The following is a 22983-nucleotide window of genomic DNA, read 5'->3' on the forward strand; positions in this document are numbered from 1 at the left end:
TAATTTGACCACGTTTTAATCTTACTCAAAAACTCAAAAACTAAACCAGACAGGACATTAAAATGAATTATTATTTAGCTCTCTTTTAGAAATTAGAAACAATACATGTAAAATAAACATATAAAGGAATATGGTTTTATGTTTTTAAGATTTTACTAATGTAGACATTCAAGGCATTGAAGTAGCTACTTCCTAAATTGTGTTTATGGGTGTGTTTATAGAATGTTTTGCCACTTGACATATAAATACAACTTATATAGATATTGTTTCTGAATTAAGGTGTGTATATACACTCTTAGAAATAAAGGTGCTTTAAAAGTTTCATCACAGCGATGCCATAGAAGAACCATTTTTTGGTTCCACAAAGAACCACTCAGTCAAAGATTCTTTAAAGAACCATCTCCTTAACTTTTTAGAATCTGAAGAACCTTCAGAGGGTAAAGGTTCTTTATGGAACCATTTAGACAAAAAAAGGTTATTCTATGACATTGTGAAGCACCTTTATTCTTAAGAGTATAGCCTATACTGTATATTATTTCTGATCTTTTTTCCTTGGTTTATTTGACCACAGGAAGTGAATGGAAATATGTCATCATGTCAACCGTGCGCTCTTGTCCCGAGTCTGAAATAGAAAAACAACCAACCAAATCCTGGATTATGAAACGACTCGGATTCATCACGGACCCACACCAAGTTAACGTGGGCATCACCAGGGCACAAGAAGGCCTGTGCATCATTGGTTAGTTACGCCATCTGCTCTGAATCTGATGAACAAACAATCTACGCTTGAGGGAGTCAATAATGTGTGAATGATTTGATCTGTAACACCGGCTAGTTATTTAAATAATGCAAAATAATGCACACATCACATTTTTGTCTCTTAAGCATTATGAGTATTAGGTCCTGTAAGGGTATAATATAAAAAAAAAAACATATGGATGTTATTTTTATTAATCTTTTTTTGTGTACAGTTTATGTTAATAGGGTCAGGGTTAATATGTCAAATGCCATTATAATAATAAACCTCTTTCTGGTGCCCTAATTCTGCTATTTTGACAGGTAATGAGAACTTGCTGCGGTGCAGTGTGTTGTGGAGAAGACTTCTGGATCATTATAAGGAGAAAGGATGTGTTGTGAATCCCGCCAGACACATCCAAGTTCAAAAACCCACTAGAAGTCTGGGAATGAGGAGAACTGCTAGAAGATGATGCAGTTTTGTTCTATATCTGTGTTAAATGTGCTCTACGTTTACATTTATGCATTACTTTTGTACAATTTTTTTGAAAAATGTACATTAAATAGCACTATAGTATATATTACTTTTTAATTAAATATTTAAATAAATATATTATTTTTATCTGTTTTGTCATTGGAAATGTATCTATATTTTCTATTTTAATTCAGTATTAATGTGCAATTCTTGTAAATTTTGTAAAAGTTTGCATAACCACAAATTAGTAAAGAAAAGACATGTTTGCATTTTTGGCATCCAGTGTTTAGATTCTTCTTCTCTATAATAATTAAGCCATTTTGGGGAATGAGCATGATTAAACATATATTGCGGAGTGGAATCTGGGTCGAGGCAGACTATATTTCTTACAGTCCCCCGTTTGATGCTTTTGGCCCGGAAGAAGCATCACATCCACTCCCTTACACAGATTACACCTCCCTTCCCGGGCAGGTGCCCAGTGGCGGTGAAGCCCTGGCTTAGGTTGTCCTCTTAAATGGCCATCAGAGAATCTTACCCGTCATTGGGTCATCACCTCATGCACACTGGTTATCGCTCCAGCCAATTAGGCAAAATTATCATAGAGACCTTTTCTAAAATTTAGCAAAATGACATACAAACATTTTCTTGGGATTGGGGGAGGAGCACTTGAGAACCATAACACCAAAAGGAATTATCTAAATGTACTAAACATTATGACAGTACAACCATAGCCAAAAGCCTAAGGACTAAAACATCAATCAATAGCATAAAGTGTGTGTGTAGCCATGTGCATGCATTGTGTTTTCTTCACGTGCATTCTGTTATCAGTCTGTAAATCTCTGGATTTCTGGTTCTGATGGTCACTCTGTTCTTTAAGAAGTCTCTTTTCTAGTGGAAGTTCCCTGGCTCCACTGGTTCTGTTGGCCTTCTTGCCCTTTGGATGACCAGATCATTTTTCTCCAGGAGTTTACACCTTTCCAACAAACATCTAGATGCATATACCTGAAACAAGATCAAAAAGAAGAGGTTGCCCCCCCCTTTCCCCAACAAGAATCTTTTCACATTCAAAACATCAAAGTTATATAAATTTAATCACAGAATGCAATTAAATCATTTCTCATAATATGTATTTAAATACCAATGCCATTATCATATTTCTCATAATTTATAAAGAATCACCCCCCTTTTGATAGTAAACATATTTTTCTAAAATATGATACTATCATGAAACAATTCCTTCAGTTCACATCAGCATCTGCTTGTGACTGAGCTACAGTCATGTTCTTGCAGTGCTGTGTCCGGCAAGGTGTGAATGGCATCTTCCTTATTTCCTTTCAACAATGCCAACTGGATCTCTAAATTGCCTATCTTCTTAAGCAAATCACAATAGCCCATCTTTCTTTTGTGTGAAAAGTGACATTGTCTTGCCTTGTGTCCCATCCTCCCACAAGCAAAACAAACAACTTCCTGATCTTTCCTACCTTTCTCCAAACAATGCCTTGCTATGTGACCATCTTTTCCACATGCATAACAGACAAAGCGTTGATGAGGTCTCTCATTCTCTTGACAATGTCTAGCAATGTGACCAGCTTTTCCACACGCATAACAAAGAGTAACACCTTCTGAATTTACTCTTTCAAATCTGCTTGGTCTCTGAAGGAACCCATCAGATAATCCAGAACAATCTCTCCTGCCAAAGGCAGCAACTGGATGTCTAGATTCTGCAGCGTTCCTCTGACTATTTGCATTAAAATACTTTGTCATTTTGGAAATGATTTGCTCGTATGGTGCATTTGCATCTACATGAAGAGCAATGGCTTCACGCATGTGTGGACTGCTCTGTGCAATTAATGCAGACTTAAACATGAGATTTTGTTTAGTTGCATTTGGCAAACCACTGTAACAGCTAAACGTTTCCCACAGCCTGGAAGCAAATGCTAGAGGATGCTCTCCAGGTTCCATTGTCACCTCAGTTATCTTCCTCAAGTTAACCAAATCAGTTCCAACAAGTCTAAGTAGAGCCTCTCTCCTTGCCCCTCTGTCTGCTCTTTTATCTCGAATTTCCTGTGAGAGAGCACTAGTTAATGAGCGAGGAATGGAGATCTTGAGAAGTCTACAAGCATCTTCGTCTGACACACTATAAACATCCACTACCTTTTCCATTTTTGACAAGAACTCTACAGGCTCCATGTTATGAGGCTCAAAAGTACCCACTGCTTCAACAAGACTTTGGAAGTCCATAAAAGACAGCTGTCTAACAGCTTGGCCATTTTCAGTTCTTTAATCAAGAAACCTCTCATTTCCATTTCTATTTCCAAACTGTCTTGTTCGCACTGGTGCTATTGGGAACCTCACAGAATCATCTGAAGAATTATGCTGTTGACTAAAGGCTTCCTTGCATTTCTTCTCTTCATATTCAGAATTGGATTGGGCATGTACCAACTGTCTAGTTGTCCCTTCATGTAAAGATCTAAATGTTTCCCTCTCTGTTTCAGCTTTTGAAATTTCTTTTGTCAATTTCACTATCTGTTCTTTCAAAATGATTTCTTCAGCCTCACAATTTCTCAATGACATAACATAGCAGCTGACTTGAGAATTTAGCAACTTGTTTTCTGTTTTTATTTCTTCTAATCTTTTCTTAGTTACCTTGTATGAAGCAAAAAGAGCTTGAAGTGCATTAGCAACTTTTCCCTCTTTGTTTTTAGGCATTTTGGGACAATTTGTGAATTGAGACATAGCCCACTCATAGGGGTCATCTGCCTTCTCTATCCCATCAAACATTCCTACTGAGCCATGCTTAGCGATGTATTTGACTATCAGCTCTTCCATTTTTCACGACCTAACAAATTTTCTTGAGCAATTTAATAGGCTTTATTCCTTCACTGACAGAACATTATCTAGTTACTTTAAGATACCTGTTAGTCTAATTATTCACAGCTCCTGTGCTCTGGACGCAAATGAATAAAACAGCCACACTATGTCAGGCTTCTACACCAAATTTTTACTTCTTCAGGCACGGCCACACTTCGTCGTGCCTTACACTTCACTACACTAAACTATTAAAAATGTAACACTATCACACTACGTCGGACAAAACCACACTATTTTGGGTTTTAGGCTATATTTTTAAAAGTTTACTTTCATCAGAATTATCAAAACAACTCAATCTGTTTGAATTACTTTTGAAACGACAACTCTGTTTCAGTTACTTTAGAAACAATAGGCCTAATACAACTCTGCTACCACACTACATCGGGCTGATTCAATTACCTTAGAATCTTAACAGAATTATAACAAATGTCTCACACTTCAGGCAAAACAAGCACTTACAGTTTCAACTTCTGCAACTGTTTAAAAAATATATAACAATGTTTGTCACAGTGCATCGAACAAAACATTTTTTTTTTTTTTTTTGTTATATAGTTTTTTAAACAGCCTTTATCTAGCCACAGTTCTTCGGGGCTCAAACTGATATTTATCAGATTAAAAAACAGTGCCACATTGCGTCAGGCTAAAAACCACACTGCTTCGGGTTACTGTTTTAAACCTAAAAGAGTCACGGTACGTCGGACTCACTACACTATAACTCAACTATCATGAAATAATTCTGTGATCACACTACATCGGATCAATTCAGTTACTTAGAAATTTCAATTACGTTAGAAACGTACAACTTCAGACAACAGATCTAATACAACTCTGCCACCACACTGCGTCGGGTTGATTCAATTACTTTAGAATCCTAACAGAATTATAAGAGACCAACAACAAGTTTTAGTTACTTTAGAAACTTTAAACTTAAACGCTTTGCTTCAGTTACTTTAGAAACAAAAATTCCAATACAGCTCTGTCACCACACTACGTCGGGTTAATTCTTTTCCGTTAGAATTTTAAACAGAATTGTACAGAATAGGCCTAAGAACTCCTCCTGCTAATACTGACTAAACCAAATTCCTTTCTGTCCTTAAAATTTTCTTTTCTAGATTTTTTTAAACGAGGGGGTTCCCTGACAAAAACAGCGTAGAGGAAAGAAACCGCTTTTCTTACCTTTTCTTGCTTTTTTTTCGGAAATCCTCGTTGGGTGGCTCGCCAATGTAAGAAAAAGTGATGAGGACGTAGAAGATCTCGATGAAGATGTTTATTGCAGCATAGCAGTGACAAAGTACATGTTGTACCTTGGGTTCAACGGAGTCGGAATGAACCCAGAACATCCTTAGCTCAAACATTTTATAGCATTACAGTTTACTACCCTAATGTAAATGAAGTTGCTCCTGTCGTAACAGCTGGGGTCTGTATGTTAATTAAGTTCTGACACCCCTTTGTCTGAGATGGTTCTCAGTGTCTCACACCCGCTCCCATTCTACAATTGGTCACCTTTTGCTCAGGATGAGATTATCCCAAATGGTCTAAACTATTGACTTTCTTCTTCTCTATAATAATTAAGCCATTTTGGGGAATGAGCATGATTAAACATATATTGCGGAGTGGAATCTGGGTCGAGGCAGACTATATTTCTTACACGTCTGAGCATATAACAGCATCCCACAAACACTATGTGGACAAAAGTATGTGAGCACCCAAACATAGCACCCGTATGCAGTTTAATTTCAGAAGCATGGGCATTAATAGGCATTTCGTCCTTTCTAGCAACTCCAACTCTTCTCAGAGTCTGGGTTCAAGTTCATCTCAAACACATTCAGGTCTGGACTTCATGTAGGCCAGTCAAGATCTTTCACATTTATTATCCTAGAACAACCAATCCTTAAATTATGACTCAAATCAGATGGAAATTGTCAGCTGATAAAAATGTCGTTCAAGCTCCAACTCCAACTCTGAGCCAAACCCTGAACAAACCCTTTTACCTTTACCAAAAAATCTGATTGGCTGAGGCTGATCTGTCACTATGCCTTACTTGGCAGAATCACAGTCACCTGCTTTGTGCACAAGGACTGCGTCATCCTCAAACACGTCATTTCAAACTGTTGAGCAATCTCCATAATGCATTAACATGTTCGTTAGAAAGAGCTGTGCGCATACTTTTGGCCATGACGTTTATCTGCCTGCTGAAAAACAACTTTTAGATGGCGTTAGCGTTATGTAACTAACATGAGCTGATTATTAAGATGGTCGTTGTTGTCAATAGACCAGCTAGACCAGATCTAAAACCAGCATGAAACTGTCAAAACATACCAGAAATGGTATATTCTTGTGATTTAGTCTGGCCTTAGTTGTTATTTAGCAAGCCTGAATTTTCACAAAACCAAAAAACATGACTGTATCCACATTTTCACTGCACTTTATAGGATATGATTCATTCACGTCGGTAGTGTAAGTGCATTTCAGAGGTCACCAACTCAGATTTGTTGGTTTGTTTTTCAGTGACCAGAAGAAGAAATGTCTAAGCTATATGCTGCTAACTGATTACTGGAAACCATTCAAAATACGATTAAAGCATAAGTTCTTAATAAGGTGTCTCTGTCATTTTTGACTAAGTTTCTGTCTCTTGCAAGTTTCTGGTCAGGTATTGAATATGGAAATTACTGATACTGTGGTTTCTGAATATAGATTTCTAAACCATTATGATTATATCGCTGCTGATAAGACTCAAGTCATTGAGGTCGAGTAAAATGAACATGTGTTTGTGTACGTCTCATCATGTGTTCATGACGAACTCTGGCCAGAGTGTGATGGAAATTGCAGATAAATGAAACTGAAGCTGTTTTTGTTTGCTCTCAAACCGCTGCTTTGGTTGTGTGTGTGTTTATATTACTTGGGTTCTTGTAGGTAGGTGGATCTGAAAAGACATTTAAAGGTACACACAATTATCACATTCTTGTGTCCTAAAGTCAGAAACAGAACAATAAGGGACAATGGGGCCTGCAGCCATAATGTAAACCTGTTTTGTTTGTCCAAACCTTACATAACTTTACTTAACATGGCACTAAAAGGGAGTTGTCAGGTTGTAGAATAAATAATGCTCCAAATACAAGTAATGTCAGTCTTCAAGGTACAATTAAAGCACGTTCATTCATCTGATGTGTTTAATAGTTTGTGTACTTTTCCAGTCTGTAGTCACCATGCTCAGTCATGCACAATAAGCCTTATTTGTTTTTGTAAATAAGTTTGGTACTTTCTTGTTAAAAGAAACGTCTTGGATACAGAATAAAGAATGTTCAGTGTATTACTAGATAAGTTCTGAAGTATTTCTGGAACAATTTAGGCTTGCGCAATGGGGAAACCATGACTCATTTTAGTCATTTTTGTTAAAAAATGCATATTGCATGAAACCATTAGTTTCTAATGTTGTCTGTATGATAGCAAAAATATATTAAAGAGTAATGTTGCTAACATTATATACAGTACCCTCTAATAGGAACAGTGTGGGTTGTTTGTTATGAGGCGTGAGCTCTGTCAGTTTACTTCCTGCGGTTTTCATGAGAATTGAAACTGAAAGCTAAAACTGCATTTTGCACTGCTCAGTATAAACACATTGCCAGGGAAAAGGAAAGTTATTCTTTACGCCTCGGAAGGGAGGGGCTTATCCAGCGTCACTCAGCAACAACTCTATAAATTGTTTAAACCCCTCTAGCTCGATGCACATGACACTGAGAGCAGCTGAAACATCCAGTGTTACAGGAGTATCATGACATATCAGAAAACCATTGGGATGGGAAGACAAATATAAAGGTAAGTGCTGTGCATTACTTATCATGTTACCTGATTCTTTTGTAGCGTTTATTGTCTCATAGAAAATAGATAATGAATGTTTATTTATTTATTTACTTTTAAATCATTAAATTAAGTAATCATCTGTGGGATTCAAAGCTGACATGTATTACTGTTTTCCATAAAAAGTGATTAGGTACTAAACATGCCCTTTTACTGTCCCGGATAACAGGAAGTCATGCTTAGCATGACAGTGAATAAATCATTACATAACCTCATTTGGGTGAACTCTTCCTATAAGAGATGGTGACTTGAAATTATTGTTATATTGTGTTTATTTTAATTAGTAGTTTACATACTTTTACAAGAAATTTAAAATGGTTCCATTTGTGCATATTGCAGCAGCACTGTGGAATGTCATGAAGGATGAAAAACTGACAATTCCTAAGCTTGAGAACATGATAAAACAAAACCAGAGGACACTAAAGTTGAAGTCTCAAGAGAAAGGAGTAAAGTTTCACTGCACATTGTGCCAGGTCCACTTCCCAACAGATGAAGAATTGAAGAACCACTGTTTTACTGTGAAACACAGGAGATTGATCTTTGAAGATACCTCTCAGTCTTGGAAATACCGTGATCCACCACCAACACACAAGGACCGGAAATTGTGTGAAAGGTATTTATATGATGTGTGACATGCCATTAGATGTTTGCTTGTATCAAAGTACTTTAATGAAGACTATGAAGCATTTCCCACAGATCTCTGATATGTGAGTATGGTGATAACTGCACAAGTGCACACAGTCATGAGGAGCTTCGTGAATGGCAAAAGAGAATCAAGGCTTTAAGGAGCAATGCCAGGGATGCAGCTGAGAGGGGTCTACTGTCCTATCAGGACAATCTTTTGGAGGAATACAGATACAGTAATGACAAGAAAACAATCGTAAGTGGGCCATTTAGTAATGAACATTGTATAATGTCAATAGTGAATAAATGTCTGGGACAGTATCCCAAATATTGACAGATGTACCTCTGATCTTTGCATTGCTTCTTGCATTTAATTTGTACCTTGTGTCATATATTCTAACAAATAGATTTTATTGGCAAATGCTAAATTTTTAATTGTACATTTTTACAACTGCTTTTTACAACATCATGAACATTGATTGAATCCATATTCCTGCAGATCAGTGACACCCTTCCTGATGTTTTTATCACATGTGACCCAGATATAGACAGTGTCTATATAAGGAAAAAAGGAGTACAGTGTACATGGAATTTTACCATTATTTCCAAGGTTTGTACATGAACACATATATAAATGTTTGTCTTTTATTTCCAAATAAGTAGGTAAAAAAGATTGGCATTGACAGGGGTACCAGTTATTAATGATACTACCACGTTTGTAGTGTTAAAGCTAATATTTTAGACTATTTCTTGTAGTAACTGCTGCAGAGTAGCCCAGTACCTGCATGACTCATCATAGACATAAACAGAGAAAAGTAACTTCGGCTACAATGTTCTTTCACAAGATGCATGCAGTTCTGTTTATTAACTGCTATTATGGGATTTAGATCATCATTTTGATAATGAACCTTATAGAAGTCCTTATCCTTATGTCCACAAGTAAGATAAGAAAAAAATTATTCAAGGCATCTTTGCAGAATTTAACAAGCTCCTGTCAAGCTCCTGTTGTTGGCAAATTTTCATTACCAAGTGGATATGTTGTGTATATGGTGTGATCTGTAAGCATCCAAGCACCTAGGACATTTTTCTAAATATGTTCAGACAGCTGTTTGAGTCAGTAGTGTCTACAGTGACATTGACCTGTACTTCCAAATTCACCTTAACCTCTCCAGGAACCTCTAGTAGTCATTGCTTTACTCAGACGGGAACTGGGGGCAAAATTCAGCCTCAGCAAAGACACTCATGAGGAACGGACATATTCCACTAGTGCTTGGTATCAAAAGAGCCAAACAGGTGACTGAAGATTTCTTACAAAACACATCAAGAAACCTTATTGCATGCTTTTGCTGATGCTTATTAATTTATTAACTAAACTGCCAAGCTCACAAATTATTTCTACTGAAGATTTGTGATTTGTTTCTGCAGAGTATGAAATCCCAGTGTCTTTTAAATCTGACCAACCAGGCAAGTATGAGCAGTGGGTAGTGTTTGACTTCAACACGAGACCCGTACTACGACAAAAAATTAAGATCAGAGTTGGAGAGGATGAGTGTAAAGGAACACCAGTCACATGTCCAGGACCTGAGGTTCCAATGGAAAAACAAGAGACTGACGGGAATCTTGAGCCCTGGAATGAGGAAAGCGTGGAAATAATTCCTTATTTTGAAAGAGAGAAGGCAGAGAGAGAGCTGATAAATGGATATAAGCTCATCACGACAGACCAGATGAGCATTATGATTAACCATGACAATTACAAACACAGCATGCACAATTTTTTATATCAGGAGGAAAAAGAAGAAGGTAAACTGCTTGCAAGGTATGTATAAACGTAAACACATTTGGATTTGACAGTTACAATTTATAACAAAATTCAAATACGCAAACTGTACTCTCTCTGTCTAGGCTGAATCTACGAGGCACTGTGCAGTTGAAAAATCAGCTGTTTGATCTCGGGTATGGAATGAAATGGGCTTATTCTGGGCAACTTTTTGCTGCTGTGCCTCTGTCTCACCCACTCACTCCTGATGCTCCTCAAGGTTTCATAGTGAAAAGACAGGCTATCAGATCTCTTGTTCGTGGTATGAAAAACAGTGATTATCTTGGGCGTGTTTATGAGGCTGAATTTTTGAAGGATGCTTCCAATGAGACACAAATAGTATTGCAGCTTTCCAAACAATGCTGCACTGATTTGAACCTGCAGAATGGACAGCAATGTGAGATGGAAGTCCAGTTCCAGCTAAATCGTCTGTGGTTCTGCGAGATGCATAAGGCCATTGATGATCTCCCAAACTTAGACAAAGTTCTGCCTGATCTGAAAAACAGCAACTTCTGTATTTCTTCCCAGTCAGAAACAGGAGAGTTAAATGAGAAGCAGCAAGCAGCAATGAACTTTGTTCTGAGTGTAAAAGACAACAGAAGCAGCATCCCACCTTTGTTAATTTATGGACCATTTGGAACAGGGAAAACTCGGACCCTTGCAAAGATGACCCAGGCTCTTGTGCAGCAACCACAGAACAAAATCCTAATTTGCACACACACAAATAGGTAAGGCATCACAATGCAGTGGCATTTCAGAGTACTACTCCACAGAAGCAGGTCATACTTCTGAAACTACCAGCTAAGAATTACATGAATTTTCATGCCGGTTAATGCTTGTTTGTCTTAGGCCTAGCCCAGTTAAAAGCCCAGCATCCAAAATACAGCCTTTACTACACCTTTTAATCAGGGAAATTGCCTTTTTGTATACATTTTTTAAGTTGCATTTCTCTAGCTCATACAGTAAAGTGAGGGTGTGGTCATGGAATTTAAAGGGAATGCCTAAACTCATAAAAATGCATACCTTAAAGCCAGTTTCATTTTAGATGTTGTCTAAAAAGGTAATAATTTAATGCATTGATTGTAAGCTACAGTTATTTCTCTTTTTTTCTTAATACAGCTCTGCTGATCTTTATGTAAAAGGCCATTTTCATGAATATGCAACTGAAGCCATACTTTTAAGAATCAAGGCAAAGGAAAGCCATCTCACATCTACGGATCCCATCACTAAAAAGTACTGCCATTTATCCAAAGATGGCAATCAGTTTGAGTTTCCTGATAAAGCTGTTTTGGATTCCAAAAGAATCATCATAACAACAACTGCACTAGCTCGTTTCTTCCATGACATGAAGCTCCCTGAAAACTACTTCAGCCACATTCTGATAGACGAAGCGTCACAGATGTTGGAGTGTGAGGCTCTTATGGCACTGGGATTAGCAGGTAAAAACACATGTGTTGTTTTAGCAGGAGATCACATGCAGATGGGACCCAAGCTCTTCTCTGTGAGACAAGACAAATGCTCAGAACACACCCTGCTCAATCGCCTCTTCTATTACTACCAAGCTGAAAATTGTGACATCGCGAAACAAAGCCGAATCATTTTCACTGAAAACTACCGTTCCACAAAGGACATTGTGGATTTTGTATCAACACATTTTTATGTGGGAAAGAGTGATGTGATCAAGGCTAAAGGAGATGTGCCTCCTCATCCACAACAACCTGCATTGCAATTCCATCATATAAGAGGAGAATGCCTTTTGGACCCAACAAGCATGTCCTGGTTCAATGCGGAACAAATTCAAAGAGTTGTTGACATTGTGCAAGGAGTTATGGAGGAATGGCCTCAAGAGTGGGGTGATAAAGATCCAGGATCAGTCTGTGTCCTTTCTCAGGGCAGACAGGTATCAAACCTACTGATTTATATTATGCTTTTATTAGTAGCATCCTGCCATTGTATCAAATTCATGTAAGTGTGTTTATACCAGATGCTTTTGTGCTTCAGGTGTTGGAAATCAGGAAAAGACTGGGTCAGCTTAGACTACCCCGTTTCACTGTGGAGAATGCAGAAAATGTTCAAGGTAAAGATGATTCATTACTCAAATTGTGTTATGTTTAGACACACTAGTACACACCAGTGATTTACAGAGCATACTGTCTTTTTAATATTTTGCAGGAAAACAGTTCAGAGTAATAGTGATTTCCACTGTGCACACCAAGGACAGCCTATTGGAGACAGATCGGACCTGTCTTGAATTTTTCAATGACATGCGAGTGCTGAACACAGTTATGACAAGAGCCCAATCCCAAATGTTTGTTGTTGGAGATGCAGCTGCACTGTCTTGCCAACAGTTTGGTATGTGCTCTAGAGTATGGAGATTGTACATAGAGAATTGCATCAACAAGGACAGTGCCCATAACATTACCTTGGATTCTTTGAAACAAGATCTCCTTGAGATATCTGAACTCTGTAGGAGTAAGGATGAAGACAGCAGTGATAGTGAATCAACTGCTTCTGAAATATCAGACACAGAAGACCCAATACTTCAAGAGCTTCTTGATGAAAGCAAAGGCATAAATGTTGCACTGACAGAGGAAGGCCTGTTCCCAGTTTTTCAACATGAGCAATTCGTCAGTAGTGTTAGTAACCAAAGTGCTGAAGTAGATGAAGAGCAACTGTTCACTAACTCTTCAACACATAAACACTGTGAGCTGGTCAAAGAGAGTTTTGATAGAGCTTATGCTAGACCACTTGAAGAGCCCTCCATAAGAATCGAGATCAAGGGCAGAAAAAACATTGGACAGGCATTTCCTGGAGACAAGGTAATAGTGGAGATCATGAGTGAGACATCAGATCCTCCTACGGGACAAGTGATCAACATCAGGGAAAGTACAGATACTGTCAAAACATTTGTCTGCACCATTGAAAGGCATGACAGGCAAGTGATGATACCTATCAACAAATGCATCTCCAAAATCTACACACCATTTTGGAAAGACAAACCAGACTACATTGCTGTAAGAAATCCTGTGAACCTCAAAATAGAGAGGTTTATCAAAATCAGTGAAGAGTCACACAGAAAATATCTCTTCGTTGTCAAAGTCCTTAAGTGGGGAAAGTATTACAAATATCCCCTGGGGATTGTTGTGGGAGTGTTTCCAAAAATAACAACTTTAGATGATGGATTGAAGGTTCTTGACATAGAGTTCCAGCTGAAAAGGACACTTTCTTCATCTTTAGAAACACAGATGCAAGACTTACAAAGTCTTGATGTATTTGAAGATGGGCGAAGAGATTTCCGCATGCTCCCAACATTTACTATTGATCCTGCAGATTCACAAGACCTTGATGATGCAATCAGTGTACGAGATTTAGGTGAGTGCTATGAAATAGGAGTTCACATTTCTGATGTAGCCAGCTTTGTGGCTAAAGACAGTGGACTGGACAAATATGCAAGACATCAGTGTACTACATTCTATCCCAGTGGAAAGGAGCCAATACACATGTTTCCTAAAGAACTGAGCACCAGTTTCTTCAGTTTAATCCCTAACCATGACAGACGAGCCATCTCCTTGATAATACAAGTGGATTCTAAGACAAACCACATAAAGGGAACATTTATTTGTAAATCTGTCATTTGCTCCAAGAGGAAATTTTCTTATGATGAAGCTGAGGACATCCTTGAAAACAATCATGAGCATTCTGACCCGGTTGAAATCTGCCTTTTGAAAGCATGGAACTTTGCTCAGGTCCACAGGAGATACAGAAAGCAGGATGACTGGTGCTACAAAATGCCAGATGAGGACGTGACTCTTGGAAGAAGGCGATCTCACCTAATGGTGGAAGAGCTGATGATCATGTTTAACTACATGGTTTCTGAATGCCTTCTGGGTGATGAAACAACAGGGAGCATAACTCCCCTAAGATGCCAGGAAAGGCCAAAGAGTGAAAAGCTCACTGACCTTTTTGACAAAAATGCTTTCTTGATTCCACTATCTGTTCACTTCTCAAGTCAAGCATTTGAGACTCAATTTGTGTCTCATGAACTGAATAACCAAGGTTTGAGTCACCGCACAACCATGCCAAACCCTCAGCCTGACATTTCTTATTCCGAAACCTTCCCCATGTTAAAATCTGTTTTGAGATGCTTGAAGACAGCAGCAGAGCAGAAAAATATCTACAAAATAATTGACTTTATTGCAACTGATGAGATTCACCCCCAACTTCTCCCTTTTGCTGTTGCATTTAGGAAACTGTTATACAAAGCATGCATTCTGCGCTCAAACTCTTCACATGTCTCAAGAATTGGCCACTATGATCTAGATCTTGACAGCTATACCTGGGCCTCATCTCCAATCCGCCGATATGTAGATGTCGTTGTGCAGCGCCTTCTTCATTCTGTGATGGACAATACAAATGTTACATACAAAGCTCATGAAATTGACCTGTCTTGTATGGAATTTTCCAGGAAAAATGACCAACAGTCAGCATATGAGAGGAAAGCGAATGCTCTACATTTTGCAGTAAAACTGTCAACCCAAAGCAAAAGGAAGGTGGCATACATTGTGGAACTCAATCCATCAGGGACAAGCTTCAGATTATCCTTCCCACTCAACAAAACCTCTATATCAGAAAACTTAGACATTATGTACAGGGATCTTCAGTTGGCTGATCAACCAAAGTTTGATGAAGAAAACAACTGCATGATCTTGAAATGGGAGCGAAGGATATATTCATTTTCCAATCCTCACATCCTTGCTGAAGTGAAACAGCAAAATCCAAACTCAGTCATGGCCTATGTCTCCACGAAGACCTGGAAATGCCTAGCAGCTGCTCTTAGAGAAGAAAACTGGGACAGATTATTTCCCCTGATTGAGGAGCTTGATGTCAGCTCAAGAGTCAATGTAAGACAATTCCATGAAAGACTGAGAAATGCCACAAGTTCAGAAAAATCAGATCCCATGCATGTGGCGCATTATGCTGAACTGTGGCTGAGAATAAAGCCAGGTGAGGCGGTCGAAGTGCAGCTAGGTTCAGCCACTGCTAGAGGACTAATGACACCAGCAATTCAGCTGTTTGTTGTGCATCCAAAATTTGAGATTTGTTTAGAGCATGTGAGAGACCCAATCCAGTGTTTTTCAAACTGTGCATTCCACTCATCAAGGAATTCATACAACACGTACATGGATTATCAGGCAATTTGGAAACCTTTGTGTGAAATGGAGTCAGTCTTCAATGCTGTGGCAGAAAATGAGAGCATTCTTATTGAAGATGCACCTTTGAAATGGGAAAACTCTCCTGAAGAGAAGCTTCAAGGTTTTTTTCTCCTCCCTCTTGACAAAAAATCTCAGTGGTCCAATCTGAATGTGACCTTAAGAACAGTTTCCTCTGCATTCGAACTAAGATTCAGAAAAGTCAGAGTAGTCCCCTTCTGGAAAACTCTCAGTCCACAGCTCTCATGGATATTCCTTCTGTCACTTGGGTGGCCCATGGCATAATTACAGAGGTTGAAGAAACTGACTCCAAAGAACCAAAGAATTTACAAATTGATTTTCAGATTAACCACATGCCCATGACAAAGATTCCGGAAGAGATATTCTCTGAGAGGACAAGATTTACTCTGGAGCTGATTCCAAAGCTTCTGCCAGATGTGTAAGACTACAAATTATAGATACTCTAGCTGACTAAAAACATTCTATTTATGTACATGAAGACATGATCATAATCTAGGAATACACATAAAACAATACAATTTTATGTGTATTCTTAGATTATGATCATGTCTTCAAACATTATATGTGTGTTTCATTAATTATGTTTTTTATTTCATTTGCAGGCGCAAAGAGAATGCAATTAGCAGTCTAACCAAAGCCAACGAACTTGTAAAAAATATTGCTATGGGCAGGAAAATCAACTCTGAAGGAGGTACAGTACAATGGTTTGACTTTTACTGCCTTTGTATAGAGCCTTGCATATCTATATTTCAAACTCTACTATCAAAATTGGTGGTTTACAGCCACATTTTTCAAATTATCCTTCAAATGTAGTTTACTTTTGTTTAACACTATATTTCCCTAAAGGATGTAATGGTTCGAAATGGACAACAGCCAGATTTGAGATTAAAGATTATCTCCCTTCTGGGTTCTCCCATCTAAACAACAGTCAGTGTAAAGCTATAAGAGAAGCATTGACCAACCCGTTCACTCTTATCCAAGGACCACCAGGTGAGAAATATTTCCAGACTTTCTTTGGTCTCTTTGGTCTTTGGCTATTGTAATTTCCATTCCTTTCCTGTTATAATATGGTTGTGAATTTCCACAGGGACTGGAAAAACTGTTGTTGGTGTCCATATTGTGTACTGGTTGCTCAGGAATATCCAACAGCTTCCTGCCAACAATTCACAGAAGAAAACAGCTGTTCTGTACTGCGGCCCCTCAAATAAATCTGTTGATGTTGTTGCCGGTAAATTTTCTGTTTAGCCAATTACTATCCACTTTGGCAGTTTGGTCCATCTATACTACCTTTCAAAGGCAAAGTGCAGTAACTATGCATTTGGTCAAAAAATTGACTTTATGACAACTGTTTTGTCTTGTGGCAAAGTCTCCTGGTTCAATTTTGTCCCAGAGAAATTAGAGTGTTTCAGAGAAACAAGAGTGTCAACATGTTTGACTAGCTGACGTAAAAACTTTAAAGGCATTTTCTCAGTTTTAGTGTTGGCGTAGTTACTGCACTTTGCCTTTGGAGGGCAGTATAATGAAGCAAGAGTTACACAAGTCACTTTTAAAGTTTACCTGACCAAGGATCACTGCAACTTAAATTGTTTATACTAATATGCTGCAGGTCATCTCCTAAAACTTCAAAATCAAGTTAGACCTCTCAGAGTCTACAGTGATCAGATGGAAAAGTTGGAGTTCCCTTACCCAGGCTTCAATCTGAAGATGTCACGAAATTCTAAAAGAGGCGAAAAACCCAACACAGAGCTTAGGTATGTGCCAAATACTGTCCATCTATCACTTATTTAGATGTAGTTATAACCACCAGTGTAATATGTGTGTGTTTACATACCTAAACTTTGCTTTCCACTAACAGATGTGTGTTGTTGTTTTTGTATTATTAGTTCCATTGCACTACACCATCTGATTCGGAAGGATAACAACCCATATTCCGCACAAATATCAGCCTTTGATATGAAAATTAGAAGAGGAGATTCATTCACTGATGAAGAAAAAAAACTGTATGTATAGCTCAGTAACTACAAATCTCTTTTTTGATTCTATGGCAGGTTCTTGTTTGTAAGACATAGTTTTTTAGTTTAATGAAAAGCTAATTTAACGTAAACTTTTTTTTTTAAAGCTACAAAGATATCCTTCAGAAGGCTCGAAAGCATGAGTTACAGCAGCATGATGTCATCTTGTGCACTTGCACAGCAGCCTCACACCCTATCTTAGCTAAAGTCCTCGACTTCAAACAGATCATCATCGATGAATGTGCAATGGCAACTGAACCTGAAGCCTTTATTCCCCTTGTGGCTCATAAGCCTGAGCAGGTACGATCTCAAAGCAAAACTCTTATTTAGATATTAGAACTTTCGTTTCATTATGTTTCCATTTAAGAAAGATGTAGCACATCTGAATCCACTTCTAGGTTCTTAATATCCTGCTAATTTCATGTTGTAGATTGTTCTTCTGGGCGATCATAGGCAGCTGCAACCTGTAGTTCACTGTGAAGTTGTGGAGCGACTGGGAATGAGTGAATCTCTTTTCAAGCGTTACAAGGAGAAAGCACTCATGCTTGACACTCAGTACAGAATGGTAATACATTAAATACATATTTACATAATAAAATAAATAGTTCTAATACTGTATTTGTAATAAAAAATTTCTTTCTGATGGTGTTTTTTGCTTTCAGTAGCTGTCTATAAATTGCTGTTCATGTATAGATTTTATTAATCAGTAGCATTTTGTATCTAATGACATGTAATATTAATCTAATTAATCAAACAGCAGCAGTTTCTCTTCAAATTCAAATTTCTTCATTGCATATCTTGTCTCTTACAGCAAGAAGACATTTGTGAATTTCCATCTAAGGAGTTCTATGATGGAAAGTTAAAAACTAAAACATCAACCAAACCAAAGCTTTTCCATACTACATCAAGACAAACATGTATAGTTTTTGGCCATGTTGAAGGAAAGGAGAAAAGACTGGTGGTCCCAACTGAACGGGGGAATGAAAATTCAAATGCAAATTTGGAGGAGGCAGAAGAAGTGGTAAGAGAGAAGTAGTAGCCTATGTAAAGTAAAGAGGATTTTGGTCTATATTGGAAATGAAACTTTATAGCCTATTAAACTTCACACAAGACAATTTGGGGTTCTTTCATTTTGAAGGTGGCTGCAGGTAGTGTTTGTTTGCTTGCTTGTTTATAAAAAATATTAACCTAAGATTTCGGAATTTCTACATAGCATATCATACAGTAGCCTATATTATTCCAATATTTAATCAAAAGATTGTTCCATGTACATATGGTCTACTCTAAAGCCTTAAATATCCACTGATCCTACAGACTGATTTGGATATTTAACATATGGAATGGATGCAACTACTTTTGTGTCTCATATTACTCATATTATTATAATTATATAACAACGCGACATAGAATAGCTAATTGGCGCCATCTTGAGATTCAAAACTGTCACTGTGACAACAAAATGACTAAAATATGAGCTCACAAGAATCAAAATAGGCTATTTAACCTAGCACAACGGGTGGCTTGTCCAATTTCAACATATCCGTCAAACTAAATTTTAAAACATTACAGCCGTTTCTAAACAACGGACAAATAAAGTATTATTTTCACAAAACATTGATGTTATTAAACCTACTTACCCAATAACTACCACCGATGCATAGAGCGTTTGCCGTTGTTTGGCAAATGTTAACGGTCAAGTTTCCTTGGAGACTTAACGACTTCTCCCAGAGGCGCGTTTCCTTACGTAACATTCAAATTTCAGGACGTTATAATAGGAGATATAATAGAAAATAAAAATTTTAAATTTAAATAAGTTATATTAATTACAAACACTCTTAAATGAATACAGTACATAAAGATGCATCAAAGATCTTTGGTACATAAAATAAAATATATAAATAAATTATTTAAATATCGAAGCCCCACCCATTTTGCCACAAACTATTTATTGTTTAAAATTCAAAATGCCAACAAAGAATATATTATACAAATATATTATAAAATGATGTGCAGTTTATTTCAAACTGTTGTAATCTTCCAACAGATACGGATCGCCATTCTTTTGACTAAGGCTGGGATAAAGACAAAGGACATTGCCATTCTCACACCATATAATGCTCAAGTGTCAGATATTAGGGATTCCCTCTCTGATAAGGGTATAAGAGACATCACGGTCAACACCATCATGAAAAGTCAAGGTAATAACAATTTTTAAAAATGCCATTTTACAACAGTGGCACAATAAACATCAAGAAGCATGACCCTAGCTGTTTAAATCTTACTAAAATTTTTAACACTGAACCTTGTCCCATGATACAACATTACAATTAACCATTATATAGCTCTCTTAGAAAAATAGTTTTTAAGGCACAGAGTAAAGATACAAGGCATTCATACTTAGATTGTGTTTATGACTGTTATGTTTTGACAATGGCATTTAGTTACTATTTCTGAATTAATCATTTCTGATCTTTTCTCCTTTGTCTGACCACAGGAAGTGAATGGAAATATGTCATCATTTCAACGGTGCGCTCTTGTCCCAAATCTGATATAGAAACACAACCAAGCAAATCTTGGATGTTAAATCATCTTGGATTCATCATGGACCCACACCAAGTTAACGTGGGCATCACCAGGGCACAAGAAGGCCTGTGCATCATTGGTTAGTTACGCCATCTGTTCTGAATCTGATGAACAAACAATCTAGGCTTGTAGAAGTCAATAATCTGTTAATGATTTGATTCATGAACACCTGCTAGTTATCAAATTTTTGTCTCTTATGCATTATGAGTATTATTAGGTCCTATAATGGTATAAACATTTCAAATCAATATGGATATCATTTAACCTTGATCTTTTTATGTTGTGTCAGGGTTAATAGTTTAATAGTGTCAGGGTTAATATGTCAAATGACAACACTAAACCTCCTTTTAATATCTCTACATGATGTATTTTATAATTATCAACTATTTTATATTTAATGTTTTGATTGCATTGCCGTAATTTTGCTTATTTGACAGGTAATGAGAACTTGCTGCGGTGCAGTGTGTTGTGGAGAAGACTTCTGGATCATTATAAAGAGAAAGGATGTGTTGTGAATCCCGCCAGACACATCCAAGTTAATACTAGAAGTCTGGGAATGAGGAGAACTGCTAGAAGATGATGTGCATCATGCAGCTTTATATTTGTAGATGCATCTGCTTTACAGCTGTGTTAAATGTGCACTTTATACTCTACATTTATTTATTATTAATGCATTACTATTGTAATATTTTTGAAGATTGCACTGTCAGATCTGTTGAATATTGGTGAAATTGATATCATGAAATAACTACTCTTGAATGGCACTTTAGTAAATATATTAACTTTTAGTTGAATGTTAAAATATCTTTCCTTTTTAAGTCTGTTTTAGTCTTTGAAATTAGATTGTGTTTATCTATTTTAACTTAACATTTTTGTAAAGTTTCAAGTTTGCATTACTCCACCATAATTTTTTCTGCGTTAAATTTGTTAAAACAAATCTTAATTTTTGTATATATAAATACAAAAAAGAATTATGTAATTATGAAATATAGAAATGAAGGACATTTTTATTCACCTCAATATTCAAATCAATTTTAGCACAATACTAGACTATGACTATAGCAATGTTAATGATTGACCACTTAGAGGTGCTCTACTAGCATATCCTAAGGCAGTTTACAATTAGTAACTGTGACATATTTGTAGATGTTGAATTACTTGTAATCAATTGTATTGGTACTGTTTTCTGTTGTGTCTATGAGTATATCATTGCAATGCAAGAACCTTAATGTTCTGTATTTATTTGTTCACATGTATAAAGATGTATCTGTGAAAGTAATATATTTCATAATTTATTTTTGAATTAAATTTTTAAACAGCAGTCAATACAGGAGCTTCAGAATGTATTTATACACCAAAGTCACAAATAAAAATGTGAATGATTAGATCTGTATCTGCGTGTCTCAAATGCATTTCTCAAAAGGCTTTGCCGTCTGGTTTCGGACCGGAGTCTGAATGTTCTATGGAACGCCTGTTCTATGGCATTGTTTGAAAACCATTATTTTTTAAGGTTTTAGCATGTATAGTATACCATATGATATGAATATGACAATTAATATCATGGCATCATGGTATTGCCATCTAATAGTTCTCTTTTGCATGTTTTCATGACTGCGTCTCGCTGTTTGGCTTCTCTCCTTTGCACTTTTGGAATGTAAGAAGTTTTCTTCACTGTCTCACATTAAATTTGTCATCACCTTTCTACACTACTTTCTGTAGTCTCAGGAGAAGCAGGTGCTCACCAAGGCCCAGGAGGTCAACAACAACTAGCAAGATGACAAAATGTAGCTGATCCAAGAAAAGCGCATGGCATGTCTCAATGCTCTCAACAGTGTCTGAGAGAGAAGGTGAGTCTATCTGATTTGTCTTTCAAGAAGTCAATGCAGTGTATGATATTCAACAGAGAATGTGTATGTAAAAACTCTACGCTCTTAAAAATATAGGTGCTTCAAAAGTTTCTTCAAGCAATGCCATAGAAGAACCATTTTTGGTTCCACAAAGAACCATTCAGTCAAAGGTCCTTTAAAGAACCATTTCTTGCTTAGCTTTTTATAATCTGAAGAACCTTATTTGCTGCAAAAGAACATTTTGTGAAACAGAAAGTTTCTTCAGATGTTAAAGGTTCCTTATGGAACCATTTAGACAAAAAGGTTCTTCTGTGACATCGTGAAGCACCTTTATTTTTAAGAGTGTAGGGTGAGCATGACTCTCTTTTCCCAAAGAAAAATTCCATGGCAAGTTTTCATTCAGATCTGAATTCATTTTACACATGCATTTGACAGATGCTTTAATCCCAAGCAATTTACACTGCATATAAGGTATATATCTTATCAGTTCATGGATTACCTGGAAATCAAACCTTGGCTTTGCTAGCAACCCTACTGTATGAGCTACGGGAAAGGTTTTTGTTTGAAACAGACTTTTCATGATCCAATGGATAAAACAAGTCCAAAATGTAAAACAATAAAATGGGCTGGGAATACCGTTTTATTTTGACATGTTTGCATAATGAAGAAATATGAGCTTTTATCATACCACAGTTCCTATTGCATGTTGTTTTTTTTTTCAGAAGTAACAGGCTTACAGCTGTACTGTGAGTAAAAAAGAACTAGCTCTTTTTCCTTTCTGTTTACTACAAGACAGTTGTATTATGCTGCTTCTCTTTTCTTTGTAAGGAGCTTCACACTGCAGAAATCCATATAGGAACTTTACACTGAGCTCCGGTTCTCACTATTTGACACCAGAGCCACATACTACATGGACAAAAGTATATGAACA

The 22983-nt window shown here is 37.0% G+C and overlaps 2 protein-coding genes across 2 annotated transcripts in view; both read left to right on the forward strand.

The window, feature by feature from the left end:
• LOC141346635 (3'-5' exoribonuclease HELZ2-like) overlaps positions 1–1401 on the forward strand; it is a 30920-nt gene extending 29519 nt beyond the window's left edge. The window contains exons 19-20 of the mRNA XM_073851567.1: positions 572–739; positions 1060–1401. Coding sequence (XP_073707668.1) covers positions 572–739; positions 1060–1208 — 317 coding nt within the window. The 3' untranslated portion in view covers positions 1209–1401. The remainder of the gene's footprint in view (positions 1–571; positions 740–1059) is intronic.
• Positions 1402–8253: 6852 nt separating this feature from the next.
• On the forward strand, positions 8254–21547 carry LOC141347635 (3'-5' exoribonuclease HELZ2-like). Its single transcript, XM_073852621.1, is given in 21 exon segments — positions 8254–8552; positions 8636–8819; positions 9063–9173; positions 9736–9856; positions 9989–10379; positions 10466–11107; positions 11499–12279; positions 12381–12456; positions 12552–15733; positions 15736–16028; positions 16213–16301; positions 16457–16600; positions 16698–16838; positions 17217–17361; positions 17494–17610; positions 17730–17922; positions 18053–18187; positions 18434–18643; positions 19667–19820; positions 20117–20284; positions 20643–21547. Coding segments are annotated over 21 exon segments (7719 nt in total). The 3' UTR covers positions 20786–21547.
• The last annotated feature ends 1436 nt before the right edge of the window (positions 21548–22983 follow it).

Source organism: Garra rufa, chromosome 12 (genome assembly GCF_049309525.1).
Source record: "Garra rufa chromosome 12, GarRuf1.0, whole genome shotgun sequence".
Taxonomy (NCBI): domain Eukaryota; kingdom Metazoa; phylum Chordata; class Actinopteri; order Cypriniformes; family Cyprinidae; genus Garra; species Garra rufa.